General features: G+C 46.5%; 1 protein-coding gene across 1 annotated transcript in view; it reads right to left on the minus strand.

Annotated features, from left to right (window-relative positions):
* Nucleotides 1–1,348: 1,348 nt before the first annotated feature.
* The window catches only part of LOC121632202 (LLGL scribble cell polarity complex component 2-like), a 29,541-nt gene continuing 15,691 nt past the window's right edge, over nt 1,349–15,198 (minus strand). Inside the window, exons 2-10 of the mRNA XM_041973448.1 lie at nt 11,401–11,520; nt 4,985–5,082; nt 3,777–3,858; nt 3,569–3,684; nt 3,255–3,413; nt 2,016–2,178; nt 1,784–1,916; nt 1,636–1,690; nt 1,349–1,532 (exon numbers count right to left, since the gene is read on the minus strand). Of these exons, the coding sequence (XP_041829382.1) occupies nt 1,349–1,532; nt 1,636–1,690; nt 1,784–1,916; nt 2,016–2,178; nt 3,255–3,413; nt 3,569–3,684; nt 3,777–3,858; nt 4,985–5,082; nt 11,401–11,475 (1,065 nt within the window). The 5' untranslated portion in view covers nt 11,476–11,520. The remainder of the gene's footprint in view (nt 1,533–1,635; nt 1,691–1,783; nt 1,917–2,015; nt 2,179–3,254; nt 3,414–3,568; nt 3,685–3,776; nt 3,859–4,984; nt 5,083–11,400; nt 11,521–15,198) is intronic.

A 15,198-nucleotide genomic window follows, 5' to 3' on the forward strand; every position in this document is an offset into this window, starting at 1 on the left:
CTTCAGTTCGCGGCCCTGGTTCTTCACCTGCTCCTTCTGTTTGAAGCTGACGAACTTCGCTACAATAGGTCTTGGTCTGCTGGACCCGGGTTTCCTCCCGCCGAGCCGATGGACTCTGTGAAAGGAGATGTTTTTCACCGTTTCTTCCGGGAGCTTCAGGTGGGTTTTGATTAGGTTTTTCACCGTGGTCTCGGGGTCCTCCTCCGTCTGCTCTGGAATCCCTGCAAATACCAGGTTCTCTCTCATGCTCCGCGCCTGCAGATCGATCACCGTTTCCTTCATCTTCTTATTTTCCTCCGAGAGACGGGTCAAGCCCTCGGTGAGGGATTTTACCGACTCTCTGAGACCGGCATTTTCTACAGCCAGAGTTTCCACCTGCTTCTGGCTGAATTCTAATGATTCACGTAGTGCCTGGAACTCCTTGTGGAGAATTTCTACCAGGCTCAAACGTGCAGTTTCTTATCTATAGAGATCAGAACATCTGTTGAGTCGTTCCCCGGTGGTGAAATAGCTCCAGGTGAATCCTCATTTCGCTGTCTCTTGGACTTGGATGAGGTGGAGGGGGTGGATGTGTTGTTTGGTTTCCCCATGACGATTCTGTCGTAACAACGATCTATAAAATCTGTCAGGTTGGCCAAATCCTCCTCGCTGTGCTCCAGAGTGTACCTTTTAAAGACACTATTTTCCTACTTTAAAGAATATTTTGATTAGGCTGGCACAAAATACAACTGAATGAAAGTATAAATGTTTGGGCGAGCCTAGTTTGAATCTGCCGTCTCCCCGGAACTACGTCACCTACAGCATTAGCGTCACTTACCTGCCACCAGCGTCACCTACATCGCAGCGACTTAGCTCATCTGGACCATTCTTGGCTGGACCATTCTAAAACTTCTGAACCGTACTGGCCTTGACCGAACCGCTCAGTGGAAATGGAGATTTTGTAACCAGCAGAGCCTCTGCTTTCATTTGACTCCTGGTTTGTGTGGAAAAATTAGCAGAAGCTCTAAAGTGGACAGAACTGTTCTCATGGTTTTCTACATTCCCATATAACTGCTGGGGCGTTTGAACTGTGTTTGGTTTGGATGCCGGTGCTTGGTAGTCTTTTAGCTGATTTTCTCCCATCATGTTGCTATGCTAAATGTTAGCATTGCTGCTTCCTGCTGTCTGCAAACATCTGCTGGACTCTAAGATCTCATGCTGCCTCCTGTACAGGGCATTTTTCTAGTGTCTAGTCCACATCCCCAGGTGGCCATAAATTTTTCCACATCATGTAACAGTGTGGACTGAACATGTGGGCAGAGCCCCGGTCAGTTTATTCCACCATATTGCAGGTTTTTCTTTATCAGTATCATGTGGTTTGTGGTGCGTGTGGCCTGCCTGCTCGCTGTGCTCCATCTTGGATGACGAAGAAGTCAATGATCCTGGAGGTGAAGTCTAGAGCCACGTGTGTTTTACTGTGGATCACTGTGATAGAGTGTCGGTCCCCGTAGCTGGCCCTGGGCATGCCTCCGCTGAACAGCAGGAAAGGAGGCCTACACAAACAGGTTCAAGTTCAGTTCAATTTGTCACCAGATTAATGTGTGACGAGGGCTGAGGTGAGGTAGAGGAGGACAGTGGTGAATAAAGACAACTCACCCTTCTGCTGTAGGAAGCTGAACTATTTTAGTGATGGCCTTGCAGGGGAAATGTCCTGCAGCAAGACAAGAAAATGATCATGAGCTGTTGGAAAACCAGATTTTATCTGTGGCAGTGAATCATGAAGTGGACAGCTCTTCCTCCTCACCATAGGGAATGTCAGATTTCTCCTCCTCTTCATTTACGTCCTCGCCTCCCACCATCCATCGACAGTAGCTTCCATCGCTGTGAGAACTCAGAATGTAGCTCCCATCCTCTGTCCACCACATGCTCTCCAGTTGCTTTGGTTTATCAGAATAAAGAGAAAACATACAAACATCAGATGTTCTGGGTGTAGGATTTAGTTCTTCAGGCCTAAATCTGAGTCACACCACAGCTACCTGTGTGGCAGGGATGTGCTGCAAGGCACACTGATTCTCCAGATCCCAGATTACCATGAGACCTCGTCCGTAGCCGATAACAACCTGGTTCCACTTCACCGGGTTCTCCTGTAAGGCCTCCACGTGCTCCAAATTCCTGCGACCGATGTAGTCATCTGGTACGCTGGAAGACAAACCATGAAGGATGAGACAAAGAGGGACAACAGAGACATCAACATGGATCTGCAGGAGGCTCAGAGGTCTGGAACAGAATAATCAACTCATGTTTACATCCTCAGGGCTCATCACATGGGATTATCAAGCATTTCCATCAGAAAAACCAAAGAAAAACAAAATCCTAATATTAATGCTTTGTTTTGGGTTTTATGTTAAATAAAGTCTGTTGTTTTTGGGGTTCATCAGGGTGTAGACCAGCATGTTCACTATTGGCTCAATATTAAGACAAAGATTTTGCATCTGTAAATCAGCGCGTCTCCCTGTAAAAACAATCTGCCTGAAAAACTCAAAAGGTTTGTATGGTTGTAAAAAAGGTTTGTATTTGTGAAAATAAAAATAAAGTTCTTTTGCAAAAACCCTGTTCACAGATGCAAAGCACAAAACTGCGTGCAAGACTCTGAAGGTGCAAATTTTGTTCATATCTTTACACTTCTATCTGATTGGGTAGTTTGATTTGTCACCATCCAATCAGAGAGGAGACAGCTTCCTGTCCTTCCGCACCGCAGCACTCTTAAAGGGGAGTAGATCCATTTTAAAGACGGGTGGTGGTGCAACCATAGTGGTTTATTAAGCAGGATTTCTCCTGAAGAACATCCTCTTGAGAACCAGAGGATCTAAAGCAGGGGTGCCCAAGTCCGGTCCTCAAGATCTACCATCCTGCAACTTTTAGATGCAACCCTTCTCCAACACACCTGAATCAAATGACTGGCTCGTTACCAGGCCTCTGCAGCGCTGAATGACATGCAGATGACATCTGATTCAAGTGTGTTGGAGAAGGGTTGCATCTAAAAGTTGCAGGATGGTAGATCTCGAGGACCGAACTTGGGCACCCCTGATCTAAAGTGTCTTCTGATCAATTCCAGCAAAACAAGAGACATGTTGACCTCATATGACATCATGAGGTCATTTTCATTGTCTCACAGGTGTGTGGCAGAACGTCTTCCTCACATGCACCAATCACAACCCGACGTCACCTCTGATGACCGAACAGCCGATCAGCATGTCACCTGCAGAGAGACCCACCTGCTGGCGACCTGGTCCAGGCTGATGTTCCTCTCCTCCAGCTCTCTGAATCCCGGGACTTCAACAATGAACACGTGTCCTCCTTCTGTTCCCAGCAGCAGCAGCTCTCCGGAGGAGTGGGCCAGCACCGCCGTCACTCTGGTCACATGTGGTGGAGCTCTGAGGAACAAAACCAACAGTTTCATATGAATGGTTTACATCTGTAAGGAGGGAGCATTTTCCAGGCCCAGAAAGAAAAAGTGGAACTACATTTCTGCAGTTAAAGTTGTCAACCCCTGCAAAAGTTAAGATGATGCTGTAAATGTGTGTTTTACCCGGGTGGCCCAGTCAGTGTGAAGCGCCCTATCTCCAGAAGCTCGGACAGCCCATTGTGACCTTTTAAAGTCCACATGTGGAGACTGTTATCGTCCAGCAAGGTGACCAGCTCGGCCTGGAAAGGAACCGCAGTTACTCGGGACTGTTCAGAAACCCATTTTACCAGCTGTTAGCAGACCGGTAATACGTTTATGTCATTTCCTGTACCTGGTGAGGCATGAAGTGCACCTGAGTGACAGCCGCATTCTCATCATGCAGACCCATGAATTCCACACCTGGAGCTCCGTACCTGTCCACTGGTTAAGGAACGATCTGACCGGGAATAGAAGTACTTGCGGGACACCAACAGTCCAATGACTCAGAAATATGAATCAGTTTAGCCCATGTGGTTATTTTTAACCATGCTGTCAGGTCATTAGAGGACAAAAAACTGCTAGAAAACATTACACGAGTGGGAAAAGGTTTTTTTTGGTTCGTTTAGGAGCTCAGGGATTGTCTTAAATGTACTAAAATGAGTAAAAACATAATCCCCACCGCTTTGCCTGTATTGGAACAACTGCTTATCTTTTTTCATAAAAACAGTGACATCATGTAATCTAATTGGCATGTAAAGGGTTAAAATAACTGGTATAATTACACATTTGGAAATGAAGTTCATTAAGAAGTTAGAAAAAAATGTGTAATATTTTTACAGCAGTTTCTGGAAGAGGAATTTTATGTCCTTTAATGACCTGCAGAGGTGGTAAATTTGTCCTGCTGATGTCAGAAAAAAAATCATCCCTTCTGGGGAAACACGAGCAGAAAGTGAAGCTGAGGGGAAAAGGAGTGACTGGAGAAAAGTGTGATGAACTACTTGGGTTAAACATGGTGACAGCAGCTGATCAGAGCGGTTAAAAACTGAGCCATCTTGATGACCCAGAATGACAGTATAACCATCAACCAGTCCGTCCATCAGCTTGAGGAACGAATTCAAACAGCAAACCAGTAAAGCAGCCCAGTGCACCAGAACCAGACCTGTAAAGAAACGGACCCAAGCATCACATAACGCAAACAACAGAGCCATCTTTGTCCTTCGACCCGGCCTGAGGCGCTCTCCACTTGACTCCTAACATTCATGGACAGATTTTCCTTTGTTTGACTCCTCACGCTGTTTCATGCAGGAACAATCCATGGCTTTGTGCTCGTGAATTAGCCTAATGAGGGAAGCTACCTGTCTGTCTTTTCAGTGCTGAGTGTACGGACTGGTTGCACCACACTGCCACTGGGCCAGACTGGGTGAAAGCTGCAGTGTCTGACAGCAGCAGGCTGAACAGCGGCGTGGGAAAATAAAACATCTCAACCAGGCAAGGATTCATCAGCTCCAAAACCAAGATCCCTCCCGGAGAACATTCCTGAACAACTGGAATGAAGGATACAGTTTGATGGCTCCAGAGCGGGTGCCGATGGCCAGCAGCTGCAGAGATGGACTGTAGCCCAGAGCGCTGGGCTGGTGGGGGAAGCCATGCTCCACGGTCTGCAGGGACAGAGAGGTGGCGGCAAAAACATTAGAGCATCTTCATCCGGGCTACACCTGAGGATCATCCACGGACAGACGGATAAAAAGGTCCAAATATAAGAATACAACTTTATTTATTCTTAACAATGTGACAAAGTTGAACAGCAGAGGAGAATAAAAACACCAAAACAAAACTCTGGGACTGAATTCACCTGAATAAATGACACTAGAGAGCTAAAAGACTCCAAGATAAAACGTTAGCAGTAACAATTGTTATTCTGCTGTTATTTTACTGGTCCAGTTCACTGGAGACCAGTCTGTGCTGAACTGGTTTAAAAGCTGCAGATGTGGCGAGTCTGGTCCATCAGGTGGAGGTTCTGGTGGAAAAAGCCTAATGTCCCGATGTCCCAAACTGAGATCTGGGGACAGTTAGAAGGTCTCCTTTCTGCAGTTCTGACTGATACCTGAGGACAATGAATTACAGGTGAGAACAGAAAAGCTGCAGAACTTTTTATAAGACAGCAGCTGAACGAATGAGCTGATTTTATCCGAACTCCACGTTTGACCTGAGCATCAACACTAAGGTTAGAATGCAGTACTCCTCCCAGATTTCAGCTGATTTTATCCAAAGATTGATACGAAACAAGAGACCAAACAGAGTGACCTGAAGCTCAGAACTGAAGGAAACCTTGATCCCTGCAGGATTTAATGACACATAAATAACAATGAAATAAACAGTGTGCAGTGGCTCAGGACTCATGTCAGACTGTTAAAGCTGCGTCCATGTCTGGGTTCGATAGTAAATCTGTGTCCAGCTCTGTGGACCCGGATCTGCATCACAACTGTTGTCTGAGTTAAATGTTTGAACTCATTTCTTTCTCACTTCTAACACATCCGGCGTGTCCTTCTCACCTTTCCTTTCCTCATACACACACCTCAGTGTTCGTAGAAACACTTAACTTTCCATTCATTATAAACTTTCGTCCCTTCATGTCAGAAAATTCTGCATCACGTTTGTAAACAGATCAAATAAAACAGCATGTTGACTGCTCACCTCAGAGAGCAGAAATAAACATTTTCTAAGGCAGACTAATCATGTTGGAATTACACTGATTATTAAAACTATTTTTTTTATTATTAAACGAGTCCACAGGTGTGACATGGTGGTCAGCATTTGTCTTGGTATTTCACATCGTATGGAGACGTCTGCAGATGAAAGTACTGATGGCTAAAATGTCCAGTCTGAAATACAACAAATGAATTAGATTTACGAAGCAACTTCCATGCAAACTGGTTTTAGGTAAAAACGTGATTTTCCTCCAGTTTTATGTGCAGAAACAGCCTGGTTGGAAGGAGGAGGTCTGGAGATGTATCTGCTAGGGTGGTCCAACATTAAATTTAATCTCTTCACAGATACTAGTCTATTCTAAACTGTAGTACGTAGTTAGATATTAATTAGTGCAGGTATCGATAAGTAAATGCCACGTTGGCGTCTGCAGGTTCACTGAAATGTCTTTGCAGCGCTGCCTGCTCAGCAACATGCGGCTAGAATTAGGTTTTAGCTCCATCTGGCAACATAAAAAACAGATCAGCAACGTTCTCTGGTTTTTACTGGAGACGGCGAGACCGACGGGAAAAAGGTTTTCATCTCAATGAGGCGCAGGTGCTGCCGCAAGCCCCGCCCCCTTCCAAAAACACTCACAGGCTTGTCCATGCAAAGCAGCCCGAGAGAGGGAGGAGGAGAAAAAGATGGAGGAGGAGCAGGATGAATAGCAGGAGATGAGGAACAGGATGAATAGCAGGAGATGGAGGAGGAACAGGATGAATAGCAGGAGATGGAGGAGGAGCAGGATGAATAGCAGGAGATGGAGGAGGAGCAGGATGAATAGCAGGAGATGGAGGAGGAGCAGGATGAATAGCAGGAGATGGAGGAGGAACAGGATGACTAGCAGGAGATGGAGGAGGAACAGGATGACTAGCAGGAGATGGAGGAGGAACAGGATGACTAGCGTGAGATGGAGGAGGAACAGGATGAATAGCAGGAGATGGAGGAGGAACAGGATGAATAGCAGGAGATGGAGGAGGAGCAGGATGAATAGCAGGAGATGGAGGAGGAACAGGATGACTAGCGGGAGATGGAGGAGGAGCAGGATGAATAGCGGGAGATGGAGGAGGAACAGGATGAAAAGCAGGAGATGAGGAACAGGATGAATAGCAGGAGATGGAGGAGGAGCAGGATGAATAGCAGGAGATGGAGGAGGAACAGGATGACTAGCGGGAGATGGAGGAGGAGCAGGATGAATAGCGGGAGATGGAGGAGGAACAGGATGAAAAGCAGGAGATGAGGAACAGGATGAATAGCAGGAGATGGAGGAGGAACAGGATGACTAGCGGGAGATGGAGGAGGAACAGGATGAATAGCGGGAGATGGAGGAGGAGCAGGATGAATAGCGGGAGATGGAGGAGGAGCAGGATGAATAGCAGGAGATGGAGGAGGAACAGGATGAAAAGCAGGAGATGAGGAACAGGATGAATAGCAGGAGATGGAGGAGGAGCAGGATGAATAGCAGGAGATGGAGGAGGAACAGGATGAATAGCAGGAGATGGAGAAGGAACAGGATGACTAGCGGGAGATGGAGGAGGAGCAGGATGAATAGCAGGAGATGGAGGAGGAACAGGATGAATAGCAGGAGATGGAGGAGGAGCAGGATGAATAGCAGGAGATGGAGGAGGAGCAGGATGAATAGCAGGAGATGGAGGAGGAGCAGGATGAATAGCAGGAGATGGAGGAGGAACAGGATGACTAGCAGGAGATGGAGGAGGAACAGGATGACTAGCAGGAGATGGAGGAGGAACAGGATGACTAGCGTGAGATGGAGGAGGAACAGGATGAATAGCAGGAGATGGAGGAGGAACAGGATGAATAGCAGGAGATGGAGGAGGAGCAGGATGAATAGCAGGAGATGGAGGAGGAACAGGATGACTAGCGGGAGATGGAGGAGGAGCAGGATGAATAGCGGGAGATGGAGGAGGAACAGGATGAAAAGCAGGAGATGAGGAACAGGATGAATAGCAGGAGATGGAGGAGGAGCAGGATGAATAGCAGGAGATGGAGGAGGAACAGGATGACTAGCGGGAGATGGAGGAGGAGCAGGATGAATAGCGGGAGATGGAGGAGGAACAGGATGAAAAGCAGGAGATGAGGAACAGGATGAATAGCAGGAGATGGAGGAGGAACAGGATGACTAGCGGGAGATGGAGGAGGAACAGGATGAATAGCGGGAGATGGAGGAGGAGCAGGATGAATAGCGGGAGATGGAGGAGGAGCAGGATGAATAGCAGGAGATGGAGGAGGAACAGGATGAAAAGCAGGAGATGAGGAACAGGATGAATAGCAGGAGATGGAGGAGGAGCAGGATGAATAGCAGGAGATGGAGGAGGAACAGGATGAATAGCAGGAGATGGAGAAGGAACAGGATGACTAGCGGGAGATGGAGGAGGAGCAGGATGAATAGCAGGAGATGGAGGAGGAACAGGATGACTAGCGGGAGATGGAGGAGGAGCAGGATGAATAGCAGGAGATGGAGGAGGAACAGGATGACTAGCGGGAGATGGAGGAGGAGCAGGATGAATAGCAGGAGATGGAGGAGGAACAGGATGACTAGCGGGAGATGGAGGAGGAGCAGGATGAATAGAGGGAGATGGAGGAGGAGCAGGATGAATAGCAGGAGATGGAGGAGGAACAGGATGAATAGCGGGAGATGGAGGAGGAGCAGGATGAATAGCGGGAGATGGAGGAGGAGCAGGATGAATAGCGGGAGATGGAGGAGGAACAGGATGAATAGCGGGAGATGGAGGAGGAGCAGGATGAATAGCAGGAGATGGAGGAGGAGCAGGATGAATAGCAGGAGATGGAGGAGGAGCAGGATGAATAGAGGGAGATGGAGGAGGAACAGGATGAATAGCAGGAGATGGAGGAGGAACAGGATGAATAGCGGGAGATGGAGGAGGAACAGGATGAATAGAGGGAGATGGAGGAGGAACAGGATGAATAGAGGGAGATGGAGGAGGAACAGGATGAATAGCGGGAGATGGAGGAGGAACAGGATGAATAGCGGGAGATGGAGGAGGAACAGGATGAATAGCTGGAGATGGAGGAGGAGCAGGATGAATAGCGGGAGATGGAGGAGGAACAGGATGAATAGCGGGAGATGGAGGAGGAACAGGATGAATAGCTGGAGATGGAGGAGGAACAGGATGAATAGCGTGAGATGGAGGAGGAACAGGATGAATAGCGGGAGATGGAGGAGGAACAGGATGAATAGCGGGAGATGGAGGAGGAGCAGGATGAATAGCGGGAGATGGAGGAGGAGCAGGATGAATAGCGGGAGATGGAGGAGGAACAGGATGAATAGCAGGAGATGAGGAGGAGCAGGATGAATAGCAGGAGATGGAGGAGGAGCAGGATGAATAGCAGGAGATGGAGGAGGAACAGGATGAATAGCAGGAGATGAGGAGGAGCAGGATGAATAGCAGGAGATGGAGGAAGAACAGGATGAATAGCAGGAGATGGAGGAGGAACAGGATGAATAGCAGGAGATGAGGAGGAGCAGGATGAATAGCGGGAGATGGAGGAGGAACAGGATGAATAGCGGGAGATGGAGGAGGAACAGGATGAATAGCGGGAGATGGAGGAGGAACAGGATGAATAGCGGGAGATGGAGGAGGAACAGGATGAATAGCGGGAGATGGAGGAGGAACAGGATGAATAGCTGGAGATGGAGGAGGAGCAGGATGAATAGCGGGAGATGGAGGAGGAACAGGATGAATAGCGGGAGATGGAGGAGGAACAGGATGAATAGCTGGAGATGGAGGAGGAACAGGATGAATAGCGTGAGATGGAGGAGGAACAGGATGAATAGCGGGAGATGGAGGAGGAACAGGATGAATAGCGGGAGATGGAGGAGGAACAGGATGAATAGCGGGAGATGGAGGAGGAGCAGGATGAATAGCGGGAGATGGAGGAGGAGCAGGATGAATAGCGGGAGATGGAGGAGGAACAGGATGAATAGCAGGAGATGAGGAGGAGCAGGATGAATAGCAGGAGATGGAGGAGGAGCAGGATGAATAGCAGGAGATGGAGGAGGAACAGGATGAATAGCAGGAGATGAGGAGGAGCAGGATGAATAGCAGGAGATGGAGGAAGAACAGGATGAATAGCAGGAGATGGAGGAGGAACAGGATGAATAGCAGGAGATGAGGAGGAGCAGGATGAATAGCGGGAGATGGAGGAGGAACAGGATGAATAGCGGGAGATGGAGGAGGAACAGGATGAATAGCGGGAGATGGAGGAGGAACAGGATGAATAGCGGGAGATGGAGGAGGAGCAGGATGAATAGAGGGAGATGGAGGAGGAGCAGGATGAATAGAGGGAGATGAAGGAGGAGCAGGATGAATAGAGGGAGATGGAGGAGGAGCAGGATGAATAGCGGGAGATGGAGGAGGAGCAGGATGAATAGCGGGAGATGGAGGAGGAGCAGGATGAATAGCAGGAGATGAGGAGGAGCAGGATGAATAGCAGGAGATGGAGGAGGAACAGGATGAATAGCAGGAGATGGAGGAGGAACAGGATGAATAGCAGGAGATGGAGGAGGAACAGGATGAATAGCAGGAGATGGAGGAGGAACAGGATGAATAGCAGGAGATGGAGGAGGAACAGGATGAATAGCAGGAGATGGAGGAGGAGCAGGATGAATAGCGGGAGATGGAGGAGGAGCAGGATGAATAGCAGGAGATGGAGGAGGAACAGGATGAATAGCAGGAGATGGAGGAGGAACAGGATGAATAGCAGGAGATGAGGAGGAACAGGATGAATAGCAGGAGATGGAGGAGGAACAGGATGAATAGCAGGAGATGAGGAGGAGCAGGATGAATAGCAGGAGATGGAGGAGGAACAGGATGAATAGCAGGAGATGGAGGAGGAACAGGATGAATAGCAGGAGATGAGGAGGAACAGGATGAATAGCAGGAGATGGAGGAGGAACAGGATGAATAGCGTGAGATGGAGGAGGAACAGGATGAATAGCAGGAGATGAGGAGGAACAGGATGAATAGCAGGAGATGGAGGAGGAACAGGATGAATAGCAGGAGATGGAGGAGGAACAGGATGAATAGCGGGAGATGGAGGAGGAGCAGGATGAATAGCAGGAAGTGAGGAGGAACAGGATGAATAGCAGGAGATGGAGGAGGAACAGGATGAATAGCAGGAGATGAGGAGGAGCAGAGAAGAGGAGGAGATGGAGGAGGTGGGAAGTCATTCCCCTCGCTGTGACTTGCCTTGTTGAACTGGAAGAGCTCCTGTTTGACTCGGTCTCTCTGGGACTCGTGGCCGTGGCGTCTGAACCTCTTCATCCTGTGTCAGCACCAGCGTGGAGCCTGCAGGCCCACTGATGCCCACTGTGGAGAAGACAGAGGGGAAACCGGTCAGAGCTTCAGCTGTCCAGCTGCTCAGAAACACAGTTCCGAGCTCTTCCTGTTCTGTTCCTAGAGTGATGGGAATGTTGGGATGCAACATAACGGACACCAACAGATGATATGAAGCCAGGACTGCAACAGAAAGGTGAAACATTACAACATTACAACAGGCCCACTGTGACTCCACACACAACCATGGAAATTATCAAATGGGACCTGATCCGTAAGTCAACCATGTTTAGCCTATTTTCCCAAATTCTTTCCCACAGGAACAAATGACATCCCTTTAATTCTATAGAGAGTCTGGCTCCAATCACAGAAATGTTGGGGGGAAAAGAAATTCCTTCAGGATGTCACAGGAAAACACTGATGAAACTACGACCTGGCCTCCCACTGAGCTCCACAAGGAGAAGGAAAGGTTGTTCTCTCCTCTTCTTCCTGGGGCTGACACTCAGCTGGGTGAGAGAAAAACGCTTCTAAGATGCCGAGGTGTGGAAAAGTCAGACATGACTGTCTGTGTGTCACACATCTGAGACGAAGTCCTGAACTGTGACTCAGTATTTTCCGTCTGAACTGGCTCCTTTGGCTCCGTACACAGTTCTGTTATTAGCTTGATATCAGAGGCCACCCCGACTCACTGCTGGGACGCCAGCAGTTCCTCAAACTAACCGTCAGCTCGCAGACAGAGAAGTGGAACAAGCTCACGCCTCATCGCTGTCACTGCAGCTCCCATCACACGTCAGGAATCGTACTCTCATTCAGTTTGAGTATTAGACCCCTTTAGTTTTAAGATTAAACAAATCAGACCTAAAGAGAAATAAACTTATTGTAAATGAAAACCTGTGGTTATTCTCACTTCATCACACTTGTTTATTGTTTACAGAGGTAAGGAGATTTTGTTGTGTTGTATTATTTGTCATGGTGGCATCAAAAGACAGAAATGAGTAAAAGTAAAAGGTTTTACTCATTTGTACTGTTGGAAGTTTAACCAACGCTGAATAATCATTATTTTTCTGACAATAAGTGTACTACATTAATCTGGAATGGTGATGCTACACCAACATGTGGTCGTTCTGAGGTGCTCCTGATGATCCAGACTGAGATGAGAACTTTAAATGTCTAACACAGGATGGAAGACTTGTGTCCAAGCACATCAGTTTTAACAACACTAAAAATCAATAAATTGCTAACCATTATTCAGAGTGATGAAACTTATGATGGAGTTAAAAATCTGTATCATGTGTATGAGAAGCAGGAGATTAATGTTTAACACCATTGTTGTCCATGGACGTATAGAGATGTAGTCTCTGCTGACATTGTCAGGGTGGGAGGTCCACTCCATAAACACAGAGGGCTGTAAGGGCTGCAGGAGGAATCTGCTGAAAACAGGAACACAACCTTCACAATTCAAGAAAACAACGAACGAGTGAGCAGCAAGGACGGCAACAAAAACAGCCTCCAACAAGCTTTAATCCCAGTATAAACCAGTCTGTAGCAGCTTTTAATCCCAGTATAAACCAGTCTGTAACAGCTTTTAATCCCAGTATAAACCAGTCTGTAGCAGCTTTTAATCCCAGTATAAACCAGTCTGTAGCAGCTTTTAATTCCAGTATAAACCAGTCTGTAGCAGCTTTTAATCCCAGTATAAACCAGTCTGTAGCAGCTTTTAATCCCAGTATAAACCAGTCTGTAGCAGCTTTTAATCCCAGTATAAACCAGTCTGTAGCAGCTTTTAATCCCAGTATAAACCAGTCTGTAACAGTTTTTAATCCCAGTATAAACCAGTCTGTAACAGCTTTTAATCCCAGTATAAACCAGTCTGTAACAGCTTTTAGTCCCAGTATAAACCAGTCTGTAGCAGCTTTTAATCCCAGTATAAACCAGTCTGTAACAGCTTTTAATCCCAGTATAAACCAGTGTGTAACAGCTTTTAATCCCAGTATAAACCAGTCTGTAACAGCTTTTAGTCCCAGTATAAACCAGTCTGTAACAGCTTTTAATCCCAGTATAAACCAGTCTGTAACAGCTTTTAATCCCAGTATAAACCAGTCTGTAACAGCTTTTAATCCCAGTATAAACCAGTCTGTAGCAGCTTTTAATCCCAGCATAAACCAGTGTGTAACAGCTTTTAATCCCAGTATAAACCAGTCTGTAGCATATTTTAATCCCAGTATAAACCAGTGTGTAACAGCTTTTAATCCCAGTATAAACCAGTCTGTAACAGTTTTTAATCCCAGTATAAACCAGTCTGTAACAGTTTTTAATACCAGTATAAACCAGTCTGTAACAGCTTTTAGTCCCAGTATAAACCAGTCTGTAACAGCTTTTAGTCCCAGTATAAACCAGTCTGTAACAGCTTTTAATCCCAGTATAAACCAGTCTGTAGCAGCTTTTAATCCCAGTATAAACCAGTGTGTAACATCTTTTAATCCCAGTATAAACCAGTCTGTAGCAGCTTTTAATCCCAGTATAAACCAGTCTGTAGCAGTTTTTAATCCCAGTATAAACCAGTCTGTAGCAGCTTTTAATCCCAGTATAAACCAGTCTGTAGCAGCTTTTAATCCCAGTGTAAACCAGTCTGTAACAGCTTTTAATCCCAGTGTAAACCAGTCTGTAACAGCTTTTAGTCCCAGTGTAAACCAGTGTGTAGCAGCTTTTAATCCCAGGGTAAACCAGTCTGTAACAGCTTTTAATCCCAGTGTAAACCAGTCTGTAACAGCTTTTAATCCCAGTATAAACCAGTCTGTAGCAGCTTTTAATCCCAGTATAAACCAGTCTGTAGCAGCTTTTAATCCCAGTATAAACCAGTCTGTAGCAGCTTTTAATCCCAGTGTAAACCAGTCTGTAACAGCTTTTAATCCCAGTGTAAACCAGTCTGTAACAGCTTTTAATCCCAGTATAAACCAGTGTGTAGCAGCTTTTAATCCCAGTGTAAACCAGTCTGTAGCAGCTTTTAATCCCAGTATAAACCAGTCTGTAGCAGCTTTTAATCCCAGTAAAAACCAGTGTGTAGCAGCTTTTAATCCCAGTGTAAACCAGTCTGTAACAGCTTTTAATCCCAGTATAAACCAGTCTGTAGCAGCTTTTAATCCCAGTATAAACCAGTGTGTAGCAGCTTTTAATCCCAGTGTAAACCAGTCTGTAGCAGCTTTTAATCCCAGTATAAACCAGTCTGTAGCAGCTTTTAATCCCAGTAAAAACCAGTGTGTAGCAGCTTTTAATCCCAGTATAAACCAGTCTGTAGCAGCTTTTAATCCCAGTATAAACCAGTGTGTAACAGCTTTTAATCCCAGTATAAACCAGTCTGTAGCAGCTTTTAATCCCAGTATAAACCAGTGTGTAGCATATTTTAATCCCAGTATAAACCAGTCTGTAGCAGTTTTTAATCCCAGTATAAACCAGTCTGTAGCAGCTTTTAATCCCAGTATAAACCAGTCTGTAGCAGCTTTTAATCCCAGTGTAAACCAGTCTGTAACAGCTTTTAATCCCAGTGTAAACCAGTCTGTAACAGCTTTTAATCCCAGTGTAAACCAGTCTGTAGCAGCTTTTAATCCCAGTGTAAACCAGTCTGTAACAGTTTTTAATCCCAGTGTAAACCAGTCTGTAACAGCTTTTAATCCCAGTATAAACCAGTCTGTAGCAGCTTTTAATCCCAGTATA

The sequence above is a fragment of the Melanotaenia boesemani genome, chromosome 21, assembly GCF_017639745.1.
Source record: "Melanotaenia boesemani isolate fMelBoe1 chromosome 21, fMelBoe1.pri, whole genome shotgun sequence".
NCBI classification, from domain to species: domain Eukaryota; kingdom Metazoa; phylum Chordata; class Actinopteri; order Atheriniformes; family Melanotaeniidae; genus Melanotaenia; species Melanotaenia boesemani.